The following is a 20811-nucleotide window of genomic DNA, read 5'->3' on the forward strand; positions in this document are numbered from 1 at the left end:
TGGACTGTTTGGTAGCATACATGAAAGTAGTTGTGACCTCAGATCACAGATGATCCAGATAAAAAAAATACTAAAAGCTACTGCTACACCTGGCACTGACAACGCTGCTGGAAGTCACAGTTAGGTGTGTCACCTAAAGATGAATCAAAGATAGATTTTGTACAGGAACCTTTGCAACCCAGTAACATACTGGTGTGGGGGAAGTTTTTGCTGATGCTACCACAGTGTGTTCATATGACGCCAAGACTGAGTTATACCTTTACCTTCACATTATTATTAAATTTAGTAAATACAAGCCTATGCAATTATATCCCAAATCACTTGGGGTGACTACCATGAAGTAGCACAAAAGTACACCAGCTTTCTGTTGGTTTTGTGTTCTAGGACAGATGAAGAGACCATTTTCACTGACAGGATCCCTTTAGTTTTCAAGTGTGTTTTGCCCTGTAGAAATGTCCTCTGGTTGGGGCTTTTTTTATGTCAATATGGGAGTACAGTGTGTGCCTGGAAGCGAATAATGACTCTAAGATGATTAACATGTTATTATTAAACTATGGGATAATCGCTATCCTGTCAAGTGTCAATGCGTGCATTTCATCAGCCCCCATGTGACTGTGGCTCCTGCGTTGAACTCCCAGTAGCTTTCTCTGATCTAAGGGGAATATTTTTCCTGGTCAGCAGCTGAATGTGACCCCTTCAGAAATGTAAACAGCAAAAAGAAAACAAAGGTGGATAAACACTACTTAGTCACCCCCCAAAATAATATTTTTTTGTACCATTTGGAGGAAGCCTAAGCTGACTTTTCAGATGGCAACATATTGGTGGGACCGGTAATACTTAACAAGCTGAGGTGTAACGAAGTGTGAACTTCTCAAGAAATACAGATAATTCTGCTTTTCAGACTGGCTGATGAGTCACAAGCAAGGCACCTGCATGATGAAATGGACCTGTACCATATGCTACAGCTGCTTTTGCACAGCTCAAACTGCAAAGCCTGAGTTTGTGCCAGGCGCTTGAGTGCATGCCCTTCTGGAGTTTAGTTGGCTGAGTTAAGGGGTTTAGTGGACTAAGCCCAAGATCAGCTCCTTCGCTGACAAGAACTACCGCGAAAACTAGAAGTGAGGGCCTGCCCCTCCTTTCCCATGGGAGTTGCTTTTAAACTGAGGTTTTACTATTGCTTTCCCCATGTTACTTTGACCTAGACCCAAACCCACTGGCTGGTCTTCCTGGCCTGAAGCTGACTCACTGGGCAATCACTAGGCTGTGTCTGACCCTGATGACTGTCCCCAGCCCTGATCCTGATCCTGACTTGCTGATCTACATCCCAGCTCCTCCGAGGGGTCGTTGCTCCCACCGGCCTCCTCGTCACGCTCACCACCCAGCTCGCCTTCCCTTCCGCACACAGGTGGCCCTTGCTGCTCTCTGACAGTTTGTCACTTCACTGGTTTCATGTACCTGAGTGACTGGGTTAACTCTGCTTGTTTTGGGGGTTCAAAACAAAATATGTGGACTTCCGTAAAAATTGCTTTCCAAGGTCCAGCATGTTGCATAGTCAACAACGAAGTCAAATTTTTAAGTATCAGTGTATTTTGCCCAAACAGATGAGTAAGACTAAAGGCAGATAGAGATACCCTGTGAAGTGGTATGTTCAAACTACTGCTCACCTGCTGCTAGACTTTAATTTCTACCATCCTGCTGCTGTGTCTTTTCAGCTGTGAGAGCCACTGTACAAGATAAGAGAACACTGGCTTTCTCCACTGAAAAATTAATTTGTTTTGGTTTTTTGGGTTTTACCAGGGAACCGGCATTTAATCACTAAGATGTGTCATGCTGCTAAGCTGCATGACAGCTTGATGCAGCAAAGGATGCTCCCCACTGAAAATGTAAACTATTTATGCTGTATATTTTTCTACCTAAGGAATCTACAGATTTTCCCTAGTCATGGCTTTCCCTTTTTCCAGCTAAATTACAAAAAAGTGTCTGCATTTCCATTCTGGTATCAGTGAAGCTAAACAGCTCTTGTACCCTTACCTTACTTTACAATATATTTTTCTTCTCTATGATCATTATTTTAAAGCCTGAAGGCAATAATATGTTTCCCCTGTGAAAAAAAGATTTGTATATCACACTAGCCAAGCTGCCGCTTTCCTCCGCTCTTTCTGGCTTCTAACGTTGTTCTTAAAGAGGCCAAATGACTGTTTCATCTCCCAGCTGTGTGAGATGCAATTTCTGAAGCAGAATACTTCAGAAGGATTATGGCCCATTTTAGGTACCAACAGGAACCTACTACTGCTCAGAGTCTGTAATTACATCTTAGACTTCTCATTATAGCCCTTGTTATATTTTGATATCTCCATTTGCCCCTACTGAAGATACTATGTATCTTAATCTACTTTCCCCCTATAATTTCCCTGACCTATATCCTCCCTTCACTTGTTGTTGGGGTGGGTTTTTTTGACAGCATTTTGCAACAAATGATTTGTCAAACACTCTAGATAGTTTCTGACCACCTGATACTGTAAATTGTTTCTCTGCTGCCCACCCATTACAAGAAGGCACTGATAGCTCTTGTTAGGGAAGACTCTTCCTTTTATCTTAGCACTCAGTGCCAAAACAACCCTTGCCTAGGGAAAACCCCTTCTCACATTTTGAAATTTCCAAATTTCTTCTGGATTGCAGGACTCAAAACGCTGTTTGGATGCCATACATTGTTTGAATTCATTAATTTTGAAGAAAAACTGTTCCTTGTATTTTTCAGATGTATTTTGTGCTCACTCCTAACAAAAGGTAGTCTTTTTCGGTTTTAGAGAAGCAAAGCACTAAATTTGCATTATGAGATTAAAAACCAAGTTAGAGAAGTGAAAGATAAAAAATAATGGAACACTGCATTTAAGGACCTGACAATAATCTATTTCCCTAGCTGTCACTTAAATTTCTCAGAGGCACATTCTGGCAGTGGGAGCCAACAAGACAGTTCAACCACATCTGCTTGAAGTGTTACTCTTCAGGACCAACCTCCTCCTGGACTATTAACCTTCTGTTTAAACTTTTGATTGTATGTATGCTATCTAGCAGTAACCAAGCCTTATAGCATTTTTGAAAGTGCTACATCATTTCCTTCCAACTTCTCAATTGAAGGAAACATTGTATTGGAGCTTTGATTAACTCTCACTGTCAGTGAAGATACAGATTAGAACCTGACCAGACTGAATTGTGCTTATAAGGATTTTGTTGACAGCTTTTTATAGAGAGTATGTTGACATTTTGTACAGATGGAAAAATTTTGATTTCTTTCTCCCACTTACTGTTCTCCTACACATGTACACACAGTCCCTCGTGTATATATTTGCCAGTTTTAGGAGGATCAGATCATCACAATTACAAGAGGGGAGTTTTAAACACCAGTGTTTTAAATTTGTATGTTTATTCCTCACTCAGAATCAACTCAGCACAGAGCTACATCTGTAATTAGTTGCAACAGCAAACAATGCCATTTGCATATGTAAGGAATTCATTTGTGAATTATCATCTTTTCTTAGGGAAGAATTTGCAAAAGTATTTACATGCCTAACCTACTCTCATGTTTTTTGAAGCCATCTTAGGCAACCATTCTGTGACTATAGCTGCTAATACCTTTAAAAACAGAATTTGGTATTAGTGCCATAGAATATGCTACAAAAGAGAGAAGAATGGAATGCATAATTTTCATTTCAGTTTGCCTCTGCATTTGATTTGGGACACAATATTAGAGGTGTTGCTATTTTTTTTTTAAAGAGAGAAATTCTGGCTCTTGCTGTACTTTTGACATGGTTCCCTTACTTCTATTCTAAGTCCGTGATTGTAACCCACATGCATACACATCCTTCTTTCACAGAAGTATTATTTTTTCACATTTCAAGCTACCTCCTCTTTTCATGTTTCTGCTTTAGATTTTAATTTGTTTCAGAGCTTCTGTTCCCTGTGATTATGTATTTGAGTTCAACTGCCTTAATAAGACAAGAATCTAGAGAAAATCAACAGATGTATATTACTTACATTTCAACAGTCCCGGCCAAACAGTGTCTGGACTTTGACACTTGATTGCACTGATGTGTTGTGATTAATGCTTTCCTAATTGTAGACAGCAGTGCAAGCACAGAAAGTCTAAGGACTGATTTCTGACTTTCATGCATGACCTGAAACCTGCTGAAGTCAATGGGAGCCCTCAAAGTCTCCATCCAAAATCCATCAGAGACACTGAACTTCCCATTAAAAATGTGGCAGTTGTTTCTGGTTCAGCCTTTGTAACTTGTTCACTGAGCCAAAAGGCAGACCAGAACACCAGGCAACAGATTTTACTTACAGATTTTAGAAATTTTATGATATAAACTGGAAACCTCTAATAATACATTATAAACCTAAGAATAATTAGGAAGTTCAGAGCAGATTTTTTTTTTTTTTCCCCACAGATTGTTAATTTACTTGCAAATCAGTCCAGCTTTCTGGATTTAACACTCTGAGGAATTCACCAAATGTTTAAACAAACAAGTATCATATACATACATCAGTTTGGCATTTCACTATTCCATTTGGCCTCTGCTTTTGGTTGTTGATTGGAAAAAACAAATCTGATCTGCTGGGATGCTAATGAATGTCTGTGCGTCAGGGTTGCTACTTATTGTTGTTAGTTACTGGAATTATACCATCCAGATAATGCTGGAATTAACTTCTCTTTCTATTTGCAAAAGTATTTGTTAATCACTGTTTTTCCAAAAAACTCCTATTGAGATAAAAATTAATTGGAAATCATATCACAGCAACTCAGCTTATCAACTTTAATGGGAGTTTCACCTGCTTAGGAGAAAACTCTTTTTTTGATACATTTTATTTGTTTTAAATAAAGGTATGCTTATGCATTAAATGGGAGCAAAGATGGAGATAATTAATCTGTATTGTGGAGTTGCCAACTGTTTAACTCTTCATGAGTTAATTAAAACAGTTTCAACTTTTTAATTTTGGTGTAGTTTAAATAGCAAAAAATTTTAAAGAAATTAAGAGGCTGCTAATTATTTTGTGACAATGGTTACATGCCAGGTTCATTGCAAGCAATTAAGAAAACAACTTCTGATATTTGTTAATTGCTCTTTACCCAGTATTTATTACATGTGCTGCACAAATGGAATGGTAGAGCAACCGACCAGGAGATACAAGAAGAAGTAAGTTCTTTTACCAGGAATAGAAAAACTCCAACCGGTTTATATCTTTAAAATACCTTATAGACTTCTTTGAACATCTTTAGAAAGTTCATATATGTGACATGACAATTTAGAAAGATGACAACTGCTGGAGAAAAATTTTTACAATGAAAATATGAATACTGCTCTACTATGGATAAGAGAATAATTGACAGTAGTTGCATGCTTAAAGTTAAACATCTCCTTGTAGTGCTTGTAGACTTGAGATCAAATATTCTTACTGTGTTTTGCTATACACTGGAAATATAATTTTGGGTTGTAAGTGATGATCTACTCTGCTGACTGGAAAGTTGTGATGCTGACTGTAAGTTGCAATGACACTCTAAAGCCCAGAAACCAGGACGACTCTCCTTTGCTATAAAGCAGGAGATACTATGGAGTGTTAGAAGCTGGAAAAATCATAAAAACCCCCACAAAAACCTGTCTGCTCGGCATACCTTCTGCTGAGTCCCTCATGTATCATAGGAATTTGCTCTGTAGGCAGTATTTCTAGATATGTTGCAAGATGTACAGGTGGGTGTATACATATTGTCTGTGTCATGATTACCACTAAGTTGCCTGACTGGTGTTCCTGTCAAATAAGCAAACCTTCATTCACAACAGCCTGTTTTTTCATATTTAGGTAAAAAAATGTCAATGCCAGTGTTTCCTCCAGTAACATTTTCAGTCTCACCTGCAACCTTCAAACACTTGTCACTAATCTGCAGGCATAAAATGCTGCACTAAGTGCACAAGCAGTAATCCTTAACAGCCATACAAAGGCTCAGCAGTGCCACTGCCTGCAGTTTGACAGAAATCGCCAGAAGTCAGAGGGGGCTCTCAGTTGACATTTTTTAACTATTATTTCTGTTGTATTCCAACAGGGTCTAATTGTTGATTCAGAGCCTGGGCAGTTTCCACAATCCGTCTTTGCATATTTATTACATGCGACCGACTGTTCTTTGTCTACACATTTCCAGAAATCTGAGAAGTGCAAGATCCATGACACCATAAGCAGACGCTCAGCATATCTCTAGGTGAGTCTACATGTCACTGAAACTGTACTCTCTCACAGACCATGCCAAAGTTGGACTTAATGATGAACTTGTTAAAAAGGGAAATGCTTGAATGGGCATGGCTTGGGTAGTTCCATCACTCTGAGTTTGGTGGTGTTTTCACACCTCCTCCATCATATTTGGTGATTATGCCTGCAGACATAATGTTTTCCTCAAAGTAGAGCTACTAACTGGCTAGCAATTATTTTGTGCTGAACTTCACTTCATCAGAAGCTAAAATAATATCTTGCATATCATGTCATCTTTGAACAATCCCTCTGCTGCTTTGTAAATTAACAGAAAGTCTGGGCAGCAGGACTGCTTTTGGCAGAATTTGCCAAAAAACCTGACAACGCAGCTGGAAGTATAGCTCTTCATGTTAATTCTCATTAGTACTATTAGTTTCATCTTTCTTTGCCCAAAGAACATATTTAGTTGAACATTTGGCTCCGATTTGCAATGGGATAATATTTATCTCAAATCTACCCAAACTTTGCAGAAAATAATACTTTGACAAGCAGGATCTTGGAGGATCTAATCTTTTTGTCAGTGATAAAATGTGGCTCTTGACACAAAATCCTTTCCTCCATGTGCTTTTCTTGTAAGCTTTACCACTGATATTGGATACCTGGGACCATTTGAAAAGCAGCTTAACCTTGTTGCATTCAAACTGTTCTTACCGGAGTTTGATGAAAATCTGCTTAGTATTTCGCATGTCCACTTTGAAATCCTATCATGCCTATCAGGTTTTGGGTTGTTCAGGGGCCCTATCACTGTGAATTTGACCCTGGGTTCAAAGCTAGCTTGAGGTAAATTCATAAGCTTTTTATTGTGGGAGTTACAGGCTGCATGATGGATTTTGGGAGCTGCCTTTTATCATGCATTGACTTAAACTGTCAGAAAATTTATATCAAACTCATTCAGACATATCTGGTTTCAGACTATCTGGAATGCTTCTCTTTGACGGTGACGTGTTGACTTGCATCACTTTCTCCTGCAGAATGTGGACACTTCCCGCCCACCCTCTTTGTTTATTCAGCATATGGGATGAAGCGCTATTCATCCAGGCAGTTCCTAAATCAATGGAACAGAGGATTAATGACACTGTAGCGTATAGAGCATGCCTCCTCGTCAGGCCTGGGGTTCTTTTAAGCTGTATACCCCTGGGTTTATTCCATACTGCTCCATTTAGCATTATCCCTGCCTGAACTGTGGTGGCTGCTATATCCTTTTATCAAAAATATTTCCTATCGGGTAACTGAAGTAAAACAAGCAAAAGGTTGAAAAGAAAAAAAAATAATCCACCACTGAAAACATGCAGAGATATTTTTAAAAGCACAGGCAGTATCCCATGAGAGAAAAGGATGGCAAAGGTGTGTGCGTGCCATCAGTGAGGTGGAACAATGCACAACGTGCCATAGTCCTGCTTTGCTTCTGAGTTCATTACCATAACCTGAAAAATAGGAAATAAAATTACAAGTTCATGCTCACATACCCTGCTCTGGCAATGCTACTTCTGAAGATGGAATTATTTGCAGTATTTTATATTGTTTGATTAAGATAACTTCAGAATCTGATGTGCCCAGTGAAAGAAAGGATCACTTTAAATATGAAGTTAATCTTCATGTTCAGGGGCAACTAATCTACATTCTGTGTGTTAATATGATATTAATTACTGAATTTCCTAAAATGCAATTGATTTCTACTCATAGAAGAAAATGCCTGTAAGAAGAGTCCATAATTATAGGTAGTTCAGCTTTCGCCATGATTTTTTGCTGGTATGTTCAGTCTAGAAGTCATAACACATTTAAAGTATTTATTCAGAATGTCTTACTTCTTGTACGTTGCGTGTGTGCGTATCTGCATATTAGACTGGAGAAATGCTTACACAAGCAGAGTTTGTGCTTCAAACAACTTTTTTTTATTGCTAGCTCTTTGTATTTGCTACACAACACAAATTAACTCTTCCTCAAAATACCATTTCCTCAAATAAAACTGCCATTATTTGCAATTGGGCAACACAGTTCAGGACACTGCACTTGCAGCGTGATTCATCTAGGAAAGGCTCCCTTTCTGCACTGGATCTTTGCAGGTGCATTAACCTTTCTATGTCGATCTGTCTAATCAGTCTTAATGTCTAGAAATTTCCATCTAGCGTTCATGGTTTTTTTCCACCATGGTAACCAGAAATCTAGGTACACACCTGGTCTTGTATAGATCAGGAAGACTTTAAATCAAAATCCTGACAGCTGTTCGGTACATAGTAAGTGTTATGCCTCCTTTATCTTTTGTTATATTAAAACAGGGGGACATGAAATGAAAGTAAAATATAAATTTGCCCTTCTAGTGTCTTCCCCAAGTCTGCTATACCAGTGATATCCCTGCTGGCTTTGAACTGAGCTTCTGAGACCAGCGTCTTTGATATGATCCTTGCCCTCTCAGTCATGCTGCTTCCTAGAGGAGTTTGTGTCACTGATCTGCTGACAGCCAGATTGCTATTCTTTCTTCAACATTGTACTGAGGGTAGAAGTGATATTATGCCATTTGCAGTGGGTTTTCTCCCCCCCCCCCCCTTTAAAATTAATTATTAAATGCGATGCCAGGGACAAATTATTCTGGGGGACTGAAGAACTGTGATCTTTGTAACAGACTTGGATTAATTCCAGCTGGTTTTAAGCACCTTTCTCCATTAGCTAGAAGAGGTGATTAGCATGAAAAGCCTCCCGCGTTAAGTGTCTTTTTAGCATTTAAAGTTAGCGCTGGTAAACTGAACCACCGAACCCTGCATTGGGCCTATTTTAATGGCTCAACTGTAATCTCAGTGCCTTATCTTTTCCTGAGATAACTGCCCATTTTCCCCTTTGTTTCAGTATAGCTATTCGACAAACAAAGCCGGAACGTCTCTCGCCCGCACGCTGCTTTGTTTCACTTGTACGGATTCCTGATGGGAAGCCTGTCAGAGGGACAATTCAAAGAAACAGCATTATGAACACCGTGGTCGTTTACTTCTGATGTGGGACCCCCCCACACACCCACCGCCGGCCCCCCCAGCTGCAGGGTCAGCTCCAGCCCCACACAGCGCTGGCGCCTCTGCCGTGCCGCCTTCCAACTTCTCCTTGCCGTAATTTAGTGCCGACGCTTAAGGACTGAGAGAGAACTAACTCATCGAGAACTTCTGGAGCGCCGCGTTCCCTCGGACCCGAGGAACCTCCACCTTCCGACGCAAATCCACGCCCGGAAAAATGTACTTGGCGGGACGGGCCTGGGCTGCGCCTCCTGGGAACGAGACGCGCCGGGGAGGAAGCGCTGCCTTTTCTCTTCAAAACCTGTCCTGGAAGCCCGCTGCCGGTGCGCGGGGGACGGCCGAGCTCCGCCGCAGCCGGGCGGCCCGCAGCCGGCGCCCACACGGCGGCGGCCCAGCGCCCTCTCCCGACATGGCCGCCGCGGGAACCGCCGGGAGGGAGGGGCCGCTACCGGGCGCCGCTCCCTCGGCGCTGGCGAGAATTTAGGTAGGCGCCGGCCACCTCGGTAACTTTTACCTGTCGGTTTCCGTTACTCCCGCAGTACTTTTTAAATACAGGCAGCGGGAAGCCTGGAGGCGGGCCCGGCGGCAGCGCTCCCTCAGAGCGACCGCCGCGGTCCTCCCGCTCCCCAGGGGGCGCTGCGGCCGCCCGGTCCCGCCCCCTCGACGCAGCGCATGCGCGATGCCCCGTAATTGTAGCGTCAGGCCGGCCCGGTTCCTGTTCCGGGCGAGGCTGAGGCGGCGGCGGCGGGATGGACCGGGAGCTGCTGCGTCAGGCGCTGAGCTACCACGGCCCCGAGCTGCTCTCGCTGCTCCGCGCCGAGCAGCACGACAACCCCGACTTCCGCGGGCTGCTGCCGCCGCCGGGGACCGCCTTCGAGCCGCCCCGCGGGGCCCCGTCCCCGCCGGCCGCCTGGTGAGGGGCGCCGAGGCGGTGAGGTGGAGGGGAGCCAGCCGTGAGGGGGCCGGGGGGGGGTTTCTGACCGGGTTCTCCTTCCCCCAGGAAAGAGAGGGCGAGCCTTGACACCGAGATAAAGCGCTTCATTGCCAAAAAAGCGGATCTCCTGTTCGCTCACTCCTGGAAGCCCAACGGACCTCTCTGCGAGACGATTGAGGAAAATGAAGGTAAGCCCGCTCGCGGTGAGCGGCCGCTTCGCTGTCAGGGTGTCACCGTGTCGCCCGCTGGGTAGCGTAAGGACACGGTGCTTAAATTAGCAGCGTTTTGAAAAACAGGGTGAAGGGTTTTGCTGTTGCTTTTTAGAGGTTGTGCACAAACTTTCTGTTGGTACGGATAAAATAGGCTTTAACGTGCTTCGCTATCGTGAAGTATTTTGTGTTTTCAGGCTGTCTGTCCTGGGATAGAGTTAATTATCTTCCTGGTAGCTGGTACAGTGCTACGGTTTGGGTTCAGTAGGAGAGGAGTGTTGATAATACACTGATGTTTTCAGTTGTTGCTAAGTAACGTTTAGACTAAGTTAAGGATATTTCAGCTTCTGATGCCCAGCCAGCAGGAAGGCTGAAGGGGCACAAGAAGTTGGGAGGGGACACAGCCAGGGCATCTGACCCCGACTGGCCACCAGGGTATTCCATACCATGGGATGTCATGTCTAGTATAGGAACTGGGAGGAGTGGGGGCGGGGGGATTGCCCCTTGGGGACTAACTGGGTGTTGGTCGGCAGGTGGTGAGCAGTTGCATAGTGCATTACTTGTTTTGCATATCACAATCCTTTTATTAGTATTGTCATTTTATTACTTGTTACTATTATCGTTATTAGTTTCTTCTCTTCTGTTCTATTAAACTGTTTTCATCTCAACCTGTGAGTTTTACTTTTTTGGTCTGATTCTCTCCCCCATCCCACTGGTGGGGGGGGAAATGAGTGAGCGGCTGCATGGTGCTTAGTTGCTGGCTGGGCTTAAACCATGATACTGTCGCTTGGTCATTTCATCACTGTGAATGTCTCATGTGTTGCAGAGTATTATGCTGTTATGCCTCCCCTGGAACGGTTCATGGAGGTTCCCAGGGAAGACAGGAGAGAACTGTTTTTTCGAGACATCGAACGTGGTGATATCGTGATCGGGAGGATTACTTCTATTCGTGAATTTGGCTTTTTCATGGTGTTGATTTGTCTGGGAAGTGGTGTCATACGGGAGATTTCAGATCTAGAAATCAGTGTAAGATACAGCTTTGGTCAATATTTTATTCTTGATAAAAACCAGTAACTTTTTACTCTGTTAGTTTCTTCTTGCATCTCTTAATGGAGTGGTATGTGTAAAGGTGAAACTCAACTTTGGGATGGTGGGTGGTATCTGAATTTGTGGACAGCTTATGATGCTTTGCTGAGTCAGCAGATGCTTCTTTTTATGACCCATACTCAATATGTGTTGCTTTTGAATTGAAAAGTTCTTCCTTTATGGGTGCATAAACTTTTATTTGAACCAAGCCATGCTTTTAACTATCATGGATCTGATGTGTATTAAGATTAAATGAATCTTCTTCTGGCTTAGTCTTGGGGAGGAAAAAAACCTTTTGGCTTTGTTTGTGAAATTCCTACTTCTATTGCAGGCTCTTTGTCCTTTGAGAGATGTGCCTTCTCAGAGCAATCATGGAGATCCTTTGTCTTATTATCAAACTGGAGACCTTATTCGAGGCAAGTAGTTGCAAAAGCTGTCAGGAATCTGTTTGTTTGTTTTGAGACATTTCTGTAATTTTATCTTAACTTTTATTGTTTCTATAGCTGCAATCAAGGACATTGATCGTTACCATGAGAAGCTCACGGTGTCACTTTACAGCTCGGCTCTTCCACCCAATCTTTCCAGTACAAAACTAGGTGTAATTACTTCCGATGACTTCCCATTACATTATAGGTAAGAATATGCTATTCAGCTGTACTTGTTAGGCGTGTTCAGTGTGTTTGTTAGAGCATCTTTGACAGACTGCTCTTTAAACAATGGTGTTTCTGATTTAGTTGGATTATTACATACTTTTTGTTGTTCGTGTCTCTAACATACTTGTTTCTGGATACGTCAGGTGTGGCTGGTCTTTCAGCATCTTTCCCAAAACGTACGGAAAGCAAAAAGCAGAGTGAGGTATTTGTCACTGTGGGACTGTGTTAATGAAAAAAAACCAACAAAACCCCCAAAAAACCCAAACAACAACAACAAAAAAACAAGAAACAAAACTCTTGGGAGACTGGAATATGAAATTCTTAAAATTTTGAAACTACCCTTAGAAAACAGAAGGACACAGCTGTCTGTAATTTTTGTAATGTTTTTGTGTGTTGGAGGGGGCTTTGAGCAACCTGATCTAGTGAAAGATGTCCCTGCCCATGGCAGAGGGGTTGGACTAGATGGTCTTTGAAGGTCCCTTCCAACCTAAACCTTTCTGCCATTCTGTTATTCTGTTATGTCCTGGAGATATCTCAATGGGTGCCAAAATAGGTTTCAAAAGCTTGCCTAGGCTGAAGGATATGAGGCTTGCTAAATAGTAGGAAAATACATGCCTGTAAAAGAGAACTGCTTGTGAGCAGTAATAAATATCAATATAGGCATTTTTATTCTAAATATAATCATCATAAAATTGAGTATAGTGCCTGTGAGGTTGTATTTGTGTACATCGGTGCTTTTTTTTAAGGCGAAGCATGGAAGTTGCTAATACAGCAGAGACATTTGAAGAGGTTTTGCATCGTTCCCCAGGATTTGCTAATCCATCATTAGTTGAGTATTTAGCAGAAAAACTAGGGCTAAGTGAATCAAATCCACCGTCTTTGATGCGAAGTCTTCAAATGTAAGTGATTTTTACGTTGTTCCTATCCTATAGCTTTGTGGAGATTATTCTAATCCATTGAAATAGACTTGTGAGCGGAAGTCCTAGACCACTTATACTTAAACCTTTTTCATTTTGATTTGCATAACTGCAGCTTACGTGTCCTTTAAATATTTAAAAGCAAACTCCTCTAGAGTAAGAAATTTACATTGGAAATTCTTTTGCTCTGAATAAGCAAGATACCTTATCACACAAAATGTTTGATACCAAATACTTCAGGAATTTATTGCTTAGATGTTGTCAGTGTCTTTGGATTGAAATGCAGGATGTTTTAAGTTTTAATGTTTTCTGTCAGATGTTTATTCACAATCTTTATTTTAGTAATAGATCTGACCTCTTTAGTAAAATAGGCTCAAAAATATACAATGATGGATGTTGTGAGCCCTGTGCATATTAGGCCCCAAAGCCGGTGTAAATATGGTATATTTTTGTTAAATGTACTGTAGCTGTACTGGTTCAAGCAGGTACTTTTAGAATGAATTGGGAAAAACTGGTTTCAGAAATATGAAACAACGTTCCTGACTGAGGGAGAGCAGTAAAGTATTGTATAAATAATATTTCAGCTTGTTTCAACTGCATTATGTATCGTAAGTTTAATTTTCTAGACTCAGAAGGCCAACTTGATGTTTTTGTTTGTTTTTTCCTTAAAGTAAAAATTTCAATGAAGAAGATTTTGCTCCTGCATTGAGGAAAAAGCAATCTGCATCTTGGGCCTTGAAATGGTATGCAATACTTTTTCTTGTCAGAGCTTAATGTTAGGTTAGGTTACAGGTCATGTTTCTTAAAAGAAAATACACATTGAACCAGTTCTTTCACCACACGTGTACTCATGTGACCAGGAAGATCTTCTTGAAAGTAACCCTAAGTGCTAAGTGGGTATGTGATAGATAAAGTCTCGAGATTCATTTCTAAAATACGTGTCAGGTTCAAGGGAGAACTTCTTAGAATATTTATAATATGTTGGCCCATTGATGAGGTGAGAGCGAGATTTGTGACAATACCAAGTACACAATTTTCCATTTTATAATTGGGTGTTGAATGACCTAATACTGCTTGTCGTGCCATTTAAGCCTCAAACTGTAGATTTAACAAGTGCACTTGCTGTTTTTGAGAAGTTAAATGTATTTCCCTGGCTGCGTTTGGAACAGCAGCTTTGGATAAGTTCTATTGCTTTTACACTATGCAGTGTATTTGGGCATTCCACAGGGTGGAGGAGGCAGAAGAAAGAGAGACTTTTCTCCTAAAAATGTAAATCTTTTGTGGAAAAACTTGTCTTGAATCTATCAGCTCAAAAAAAAAAAAAACCCAAAACAAAACCAAAAATATCTGAGTGAAGCCTCAGAATTTCTGGTTTCTATGCTAACAAAGCAGTGTTTTTCTTAAAACAGTAGTGTTTTGCAACTTTGATTTAATTGCAGAAAAAGTTGCTTATAATGTTAAATTAAATATAAATTTTAATTTTTAAAAAAAGTCTGTAATTAAAAGTTCTGAAATTCAACTCATATCAGGTATCTTCCAAGAAGTTAATCTTGGCAAATGTAGAAGAAAGGCTCAGGTAATATGTAGTATAAAATCTCAAAATATTCCAGTTTGAGATGAACTGGTTTCAGCATGTACCATCTACCCATCTCACCTTGTGTTGTTGGTCTAATGGTGATTTTTAGCTTTGGATCTAATTAAGCCTGTTCCAGTTTAATGGTGGTAGGTCACACATGGAGTTTTGTGAAGAAAAGTGCTTAAATATTCATTCTGTAAATGAAAAATAGTGTGACGTAGTAGCACTGTCTGCAGAAATGCTCTCCATTGCCTAATGATTTTGGATTGAAGACAACATATTGTTGGAGAATTATGTCAATATCGCATTAATTTGAAATGCTGTTGTTAAGTACATGATAACAAAGTCAAGTTTTATCACCTATTGCTTGCTTGGAACTATAATTTGTGAGTAATTAACAGTATGAGATTTGCATAGGCTAACTGTGCATAATATTTTCTAAATGTTTTTCTTCAGTGTGAAGGCTGGGGTTGATTATTTTAAGGTTGGGCGCCATGTGGAAGCCATGAATGAGTACAACAAGGCTTTGGAAATTGATCCTCAAAATGTTGAAGCTTTGGTAGCACGTGGAGCTCTGTAAGTCTGTTTCACTGGTTTTTCTATTTCATGAAAGAGAAACATCCCTAAAATCCATGCAACGTTTCTGTTGTTCTAGGTATGCAACAAAAGGAAGTCTGAACAAAGCTATAGGTGATTTTGAAATTGCTTTAGAAAACTGTCCTACCCATAGAAATGCAAGAAAATACCTCTGTCAGACACTTGTGGAAAGAGGCGGGCAGTAAGTGTTGTGGTTTTGTTCGGTTGTTAACAATTTTTCTTGTAATATATTTTTAATACCGTTCTAGTTAGGACACAGAATAGCATATTTCCTTCCTGGCTATGTGTTTAAAAATAAAAAAAAAAAAAAAGTCTTTGTTGGAAATACCTGCTTGTGCAGTTGGTTTACACTTTCTTCTCTGTCCCAGTTAAAATCCTGGCAAAATATTTGAAGTTTAATCCTTTATATCCTTTCAGTGGTAGCATACCAGGCTTGCATAAAGTCTTGTGAAATGATTGAATGTATTTCAATAAGGTTTGTCATGTTTTAGGTTGTTTTTTTTTTAAAGAAAGTATTTGTAACAAAACGATGTTCTGTTACTCTACTGAAATGCTGCTTAGCCACTATAACACAAAACTTTACTTTTGAATATTCAGGGAATAGATTTCTTTTAAGCCCTGTGTTAAGAAGAGAGAGTATTTTTGAAACTGGAATTGAAATTTCAAAGAATAGTATTACTGAGGATGATTAGGAGATATTGAAATGTCAGAAATGCCATTTTATTTCTTTACTCAGGTGGGCTAACATGACAGATAAAGTCTTGGAGGGATGCAGTGGTAGTGTTATAGTGCAAATAAGAAAGGTAGTCCTAAAAATAAGAAAAAACCTGTCAAAATCCATGGCTTAACTGTATATTGAATTATCACTTGAATTTTAGGTTGGAAGAGGAAGACAAACTACTAAATGCTGAGAATTACTATAAAAAAGCTTTAAGTTTGGATGAGACTTTTCAGGAAGCAGAAGAGGCCTTAGCAAAACTCCGTAAGCATATGCAGGTGATTCTTTACTTTCTCTTCATATAGTGCTCTCAGTGACAATAAATGAACATCAAAAATCTTATTAAATCTTTTGAACAGGGAGAGTTTTAAGTTGATGGTTTGTCTTATTCTCTGCTTCCCTTCTCCACAGTAAATCTTTTATAGTGAGCATTATGGCTGTACCTACCAGAAGAAAGGTACCTCTTGATGACTCCACTGTTTTGAACAGGATAGTAAAGCAATGCCACAGTGGAGACAGTGAAAGAGCAAAGCTGTTAACTCTGCCAGCTAAAGGAAGGATAAGAATATTCTATCACACAAGCATGATTAATAATGTTAAATTAAAAGATTCTGTGAATACAAACATGCAAAGTGCAAAATACTTGGGCAAGCCAAATAAACATTGCACACCATCGTACCACGCATATCCTTGTCGTTTGGAGCAATGACCAAAAGATAGAGTAACACCAGTCAAAGCTAACCCACAGGAAGATCACATGAGAGGGGCAATTAAGAGGTGATTTAAAGGAAAACAGCAGGAGGTGGAGGGTGGGTGGGCAGGCAGTTTTGATTATCTTAGCTTTCTTCTCTGCTGTTTTTTTTTCTCTCTTCTCTTGCACACAGCATGTTTCCCAGGTGAGCCCTGGTGGGTCTTTATGCTAATCAGAGTTGTCATCTTCTTTCATTTACCTCCTTTACTTATGTTGCCTTCCAGAGAGGATCAAAGAGTAAAACAGAGTACTGAGGAACAGGCTTGTTTTATTCTGTGCTTCTACACATAGACTGGGGTAGATGGCCTTAATCAACACTTCTTCAGCTGGTGTAGCCATAATGCTGACAAGTTGTGTGGAAAGAAGGGGGAACAGGAGATATGACAATCTTTTTAATAAAACCAAACTACATCATAGATAAACTATTGTATGGCATTTGAGTGCTAGCTACATTTGGCTGCTTTAGAAAGAGGTGTCAGTCTCAGGTAAAATAAAGAAGAACATTCTCAGCAAGTAGGAGACAAATTTTACTCTCCTTTAGCATTTTCCTGGGATAATGGGTCATTGATGCAGCAGATAAAAAAACCACAGTGCTAGCTATTGCTTGTTGATTTGCATAACCTTAACTGCAATTAAGGGTTTCTTTTATTGTATCTGTTAAAACAGTTGCTAAGTTTTGAAAATGATAATCAGACTTTCTGCTCACTCTGAATATGAATAGAGCTACTCTTTAGGGCTGTAGATGGCAGAAGTGTGATCTCTAATAGACTTAAGTAGTTTAAGTGTTATTCATCTGGTGAGGTACTCTTCTGCATTTACCTGTATTTTAATATGTAAGTCTGATATTACCACTGTTGTGCTAGAATAGCTGAAACAACACTGAAGTAAGTTTTCCTGTAATACTGATTATGTGTTTTTCTCCAATGCATTTTCTTCTGAATTGGACCGTTGTTGCTGTATCTGACATCTGGTGCTGCTCATCACCAACAAACCCTTGGAACATGGTTTGTTACATAAACTATGCATCAAACTGGTCTGTGAAATTGTTACAAAACGGTTTGTATTTGAACATGGCCAACTTGAATATGTTTTAAAATGGGTTCTGGCACATTTTACTTGTAAACTACAATAATGATACTTTCCCTCAAACCTTGCTCTTTTTCTCTGCTCTTTTTCTCTGCTCTTTTTCTCTGCTCTTTTTCTCTGCTCTTTTTCTCTGCTCTTTTTCTCTGCTCTTTTTCATGTTGGTAATATTGTGCTTTTCTTGCCTATTCTATCTATACCTTTTGGGCATCGTGCTTCATGGTGTGCTGGATCACGGGTACCACTGCAATGGCTGGTCAAATGTATTTTTTTAATGGAACAAAAACTGCAATATGGTCCTTAATGTAAACCTGATTATCACAATGGCCAATGCCAAACTCCTGAACAATATTAATTCTTGATCTGGGAATCCTGGTAAAACATCCCTGGTGTAATTATACATTTGAATGGGGTTGGGGACATGGGGAAAAATACCCGTGTTAACACTTTTAATGTCATTTTTTTATGATGCTTGGGTTCAAAAAAGAAATCTTTGGAAATGAGGGAGAAACAAGCTGCCAAAGAAGAGAGACAGAAAGAAAAGAAAGTAGAAACAAGTGCAGAAAAATTGCGTAAGCTCTTAAAAGAAGAAAAAAGGTAATTTTGTTATATTCAGTATACTGATTATGTGGCAATAAGTGCAGATGAGACTAGGAACAATCCATTTCCAAACAGATTGTCCAACAGTAAGCTAGGTAGAACTTCTACCTAGGTAAGCTGCTTTTCCTCCAGATTTTTTTTTGTGGGTAGTGTTCTTTAGTGCATATAACCTTGAATGGAGAGATATGTGGAAGAGAAATAGTTTAAAAAATACTTTGCAATGTGAAGTATTTTAAAAGTGTAACGCCATATTAAACTGGGGAAAGATGCATTTTATAACAAACTGCTTGGTGGATTTAATCTTAATTTTTCTATAAAGAAATGATGTTTGAAATTGTCTTGCCAGGTCAGGCTCAGTTTCCATTCATGCCTTATAGTCCAATCTCAGCCAAACTTGGGGGAGTACAGATTTACTTTCTACATATAATTTTTGCCTGATACTGAAGATTATCTCACAGGTTAATTACATTTTTTAGGTTGAAGAAGAAAAGGAAAGTATCAACTTCCTCCTCCTCCTCCTCCTCCTCTTCCTCCTCCTCAAGTGATTCTTCATCAGATGTATCAATTTCTTCTTCTTCCTCTTCCTCTGATCACAAGAAGCGTAGGAAAAAGCGTCGGAATAGATCAGAGTCTGCCCGCAGCTCCAAAAAATGCTCATCTAGAGCTTCTTCCCATTACAAAGATCAGATTAGGAAAGAGGAGTGGTATTCGCCTCCGGCTGATACCTCTGCTTCCTTTCTTAACCAAAATTTTGAAGTGGAAAAACTGCTGGAAAGGCAGGACAGCTTAGTGTGTCCAAAAACAGAGTTAAAAGAGAAGGACAGACACTGTTCCTTTTCGAGGACTTCAGGTGATGATGAAGACACATTTGGAGGTAGGTCTGAAGATTCAAGAGATTCTTACAGTAGCTCCAGAACTCTGCCAAGTAGTAGCAAGACTGAAAAATATGGTAAAACAGATAGATTTTTCTCCAGTCGGAGGGGTTCTTCAGGTTCATATCATAAGTCAGATGATAAACCCAGGATGCGTTATTTTAGGAAATTGGAAAGGGATGTAGAGGGGAGAAAAGAGCAGTTTAAAAAATATGGCTCAGGTCAAGACAGGTATTACATGTCTCCAGCAGGGTCTGACTATTCTGGGAAGTCAGTGGGAAAGTACAGATCGTATTCTAGCACCTGCTTACGTGAAGGTGATAAAAGTTACGATAGTGATAGGCATGTGTTCAGTCAGCATAAAAATGAAAGTGAGTATAAGAATAGGAAAAGAAGTTATGAGGAGACTAATGAAACCAAGGAACCAGATGAGGAAATGTCTTTAAATGGTACAGCACAAACAGAAAGTGGCAGTAAAAGAAACCTGCCCCAGAACTTGGTTAACATATTCAATCAAATAGCTGAGTTTGAGAGGGAAAAAGGAAGTAAGCAGAAGAAACAGTAAAGTACTGAAGAAAACACTATTCTGATGAGTGTAGTTAAATGAACTTTTATCTGAGTAGCTCTTGAGGAAATGCATATGAAGAGTGATAGAAAGGCAGAATTTATTCCATCTTGCAGAATGTTAAAGAATGGAAAGAGATGTAAGGGTATCTATCTTACGTAAAATATCAGTTATTATTTAAAATCTAACTTTCCTGTGCTCTTAATTTGGGATGTTCCTGTACAATATTCTCTGTCTGATGGGTTGAAATCCTTTGATATCCCTGGACTATAGTTAGCTGTAACTCGCATCAAATATGCACTTTAACAACAGATGGGTTTTGTTTGTTTTTTTTCTTCATCCCTGGGGTACTATTGACTGTTGATATTTTTGTATCAAACTTAACTTCCAGCTCTAGAAAGGGGATAACTGAATGGAAGTCATGTGCCATCAATGTATATAGCTCACTTGATCATTAAATTTTCTTAGTTTTTCTTAATTGTGTGTCTTGATTTTTTGTTTACATTGCTGGGATGTTTCATACTGGTGCACTGGTTATATATGCTGCTTGAGTGAATGGAACCCTCCAGTGTCTGTGAAGGCAAGTGTATTACATTGGTTAAATGCATCAAACACATTGTCTAAAAGTAATGTAAAAAAAAAAAAATCCCAACAGAAGTCAAAGAAGAGAGAGTTTTAAAATGGTGTTTATTGTCAAGGTAAGTTTAAGTGTGGGCATTTGTGTTTTGGTGGTGGTGTTAGGTATTTGCTTTACAAGTAGCTTGAAGGCAGTGGTTGCACTGCTGTGGAAAAAGTTTTGCTCTATTTACAATAAGATCTCCAAAGTCGGTTGGCAGAACATGCTAAGGAGCTAACACGTGCCAGACCACACAATACCAACTGTACTTCAGTTGCAAGTTTTCCAAGTAATTCCATAGATACAGGTCAGTTGCAAAAAAGGTACTCTGTAATTTTGAA

At 39.9% G+C, this 20811-nt stretch overlaps 1 protein-coding gene and 1 long non-coding RNA gene across 2 annotated transcripts; one reads left to right on the forward strand and one right to left on the reverse strand.

The window, feature by feature from the left end:
* Positions 1–2883: 2883 nt before the first annotated feature.
* LOC104835115 lies at positions 2884–17105 on the reverse strand. The gene is made up of 3 exons (XR_774694.1): positions 17020–17105; positions 5413–5414; positions 2884–2897 (listed from the first exon to the last, which is right to left on the reverse strand). It is a non-coding gene; the product is annotated as an uncharacterized LOC104835115 (long non-coding RNA).
* Positions 10026–20308, forward strand: TTC14 (tetratricopeptide repeat domain 14). Its single transcript, XM_010572930.1, has 12 exons — positions 10026–10206; positions 10294–10415; positions 11263–11462; positions 11854–11938; positions 12026–12155; positions 12922–13074; positions 13764–13835; positions 15125–15244; positions 15324–15446; positions 16144–16261; positions 18305–18414; positions 18894–20308. The coding sequence occupies exons 1-12, from the start codon at positions 10043–10045 to the stop codon at positions 19852–19854; spliced, it is 2358 nt and encodes a 785-aa protein (XP_010571232.1). The 5' UTR covers positions 10026–10042; the 3' UTR covers positions 19855–20308.
* The last annotated feature ends 503 nt before the right edge of the window (positions 20309–20811 follow it).

The sequence above is a fragment of the Haliaeetus leucocephalus genome, unplaced genomic scaffold, assembly GCF_000737465.1.
Source record: "Haliaeetus leucocephalus isolate CR32 unplaced genomic scaffold, Haliaeetus_leucocephalus-4.0 Scaffold362, whole genome shotgun sequence".
NCBI classification, from domain to species: Eukaryota; Metazoa; Chordata; class Aves; order Accipitriformes; family Accipitridae; genus Haliaeetus; species Haliaeetus leucocephalus.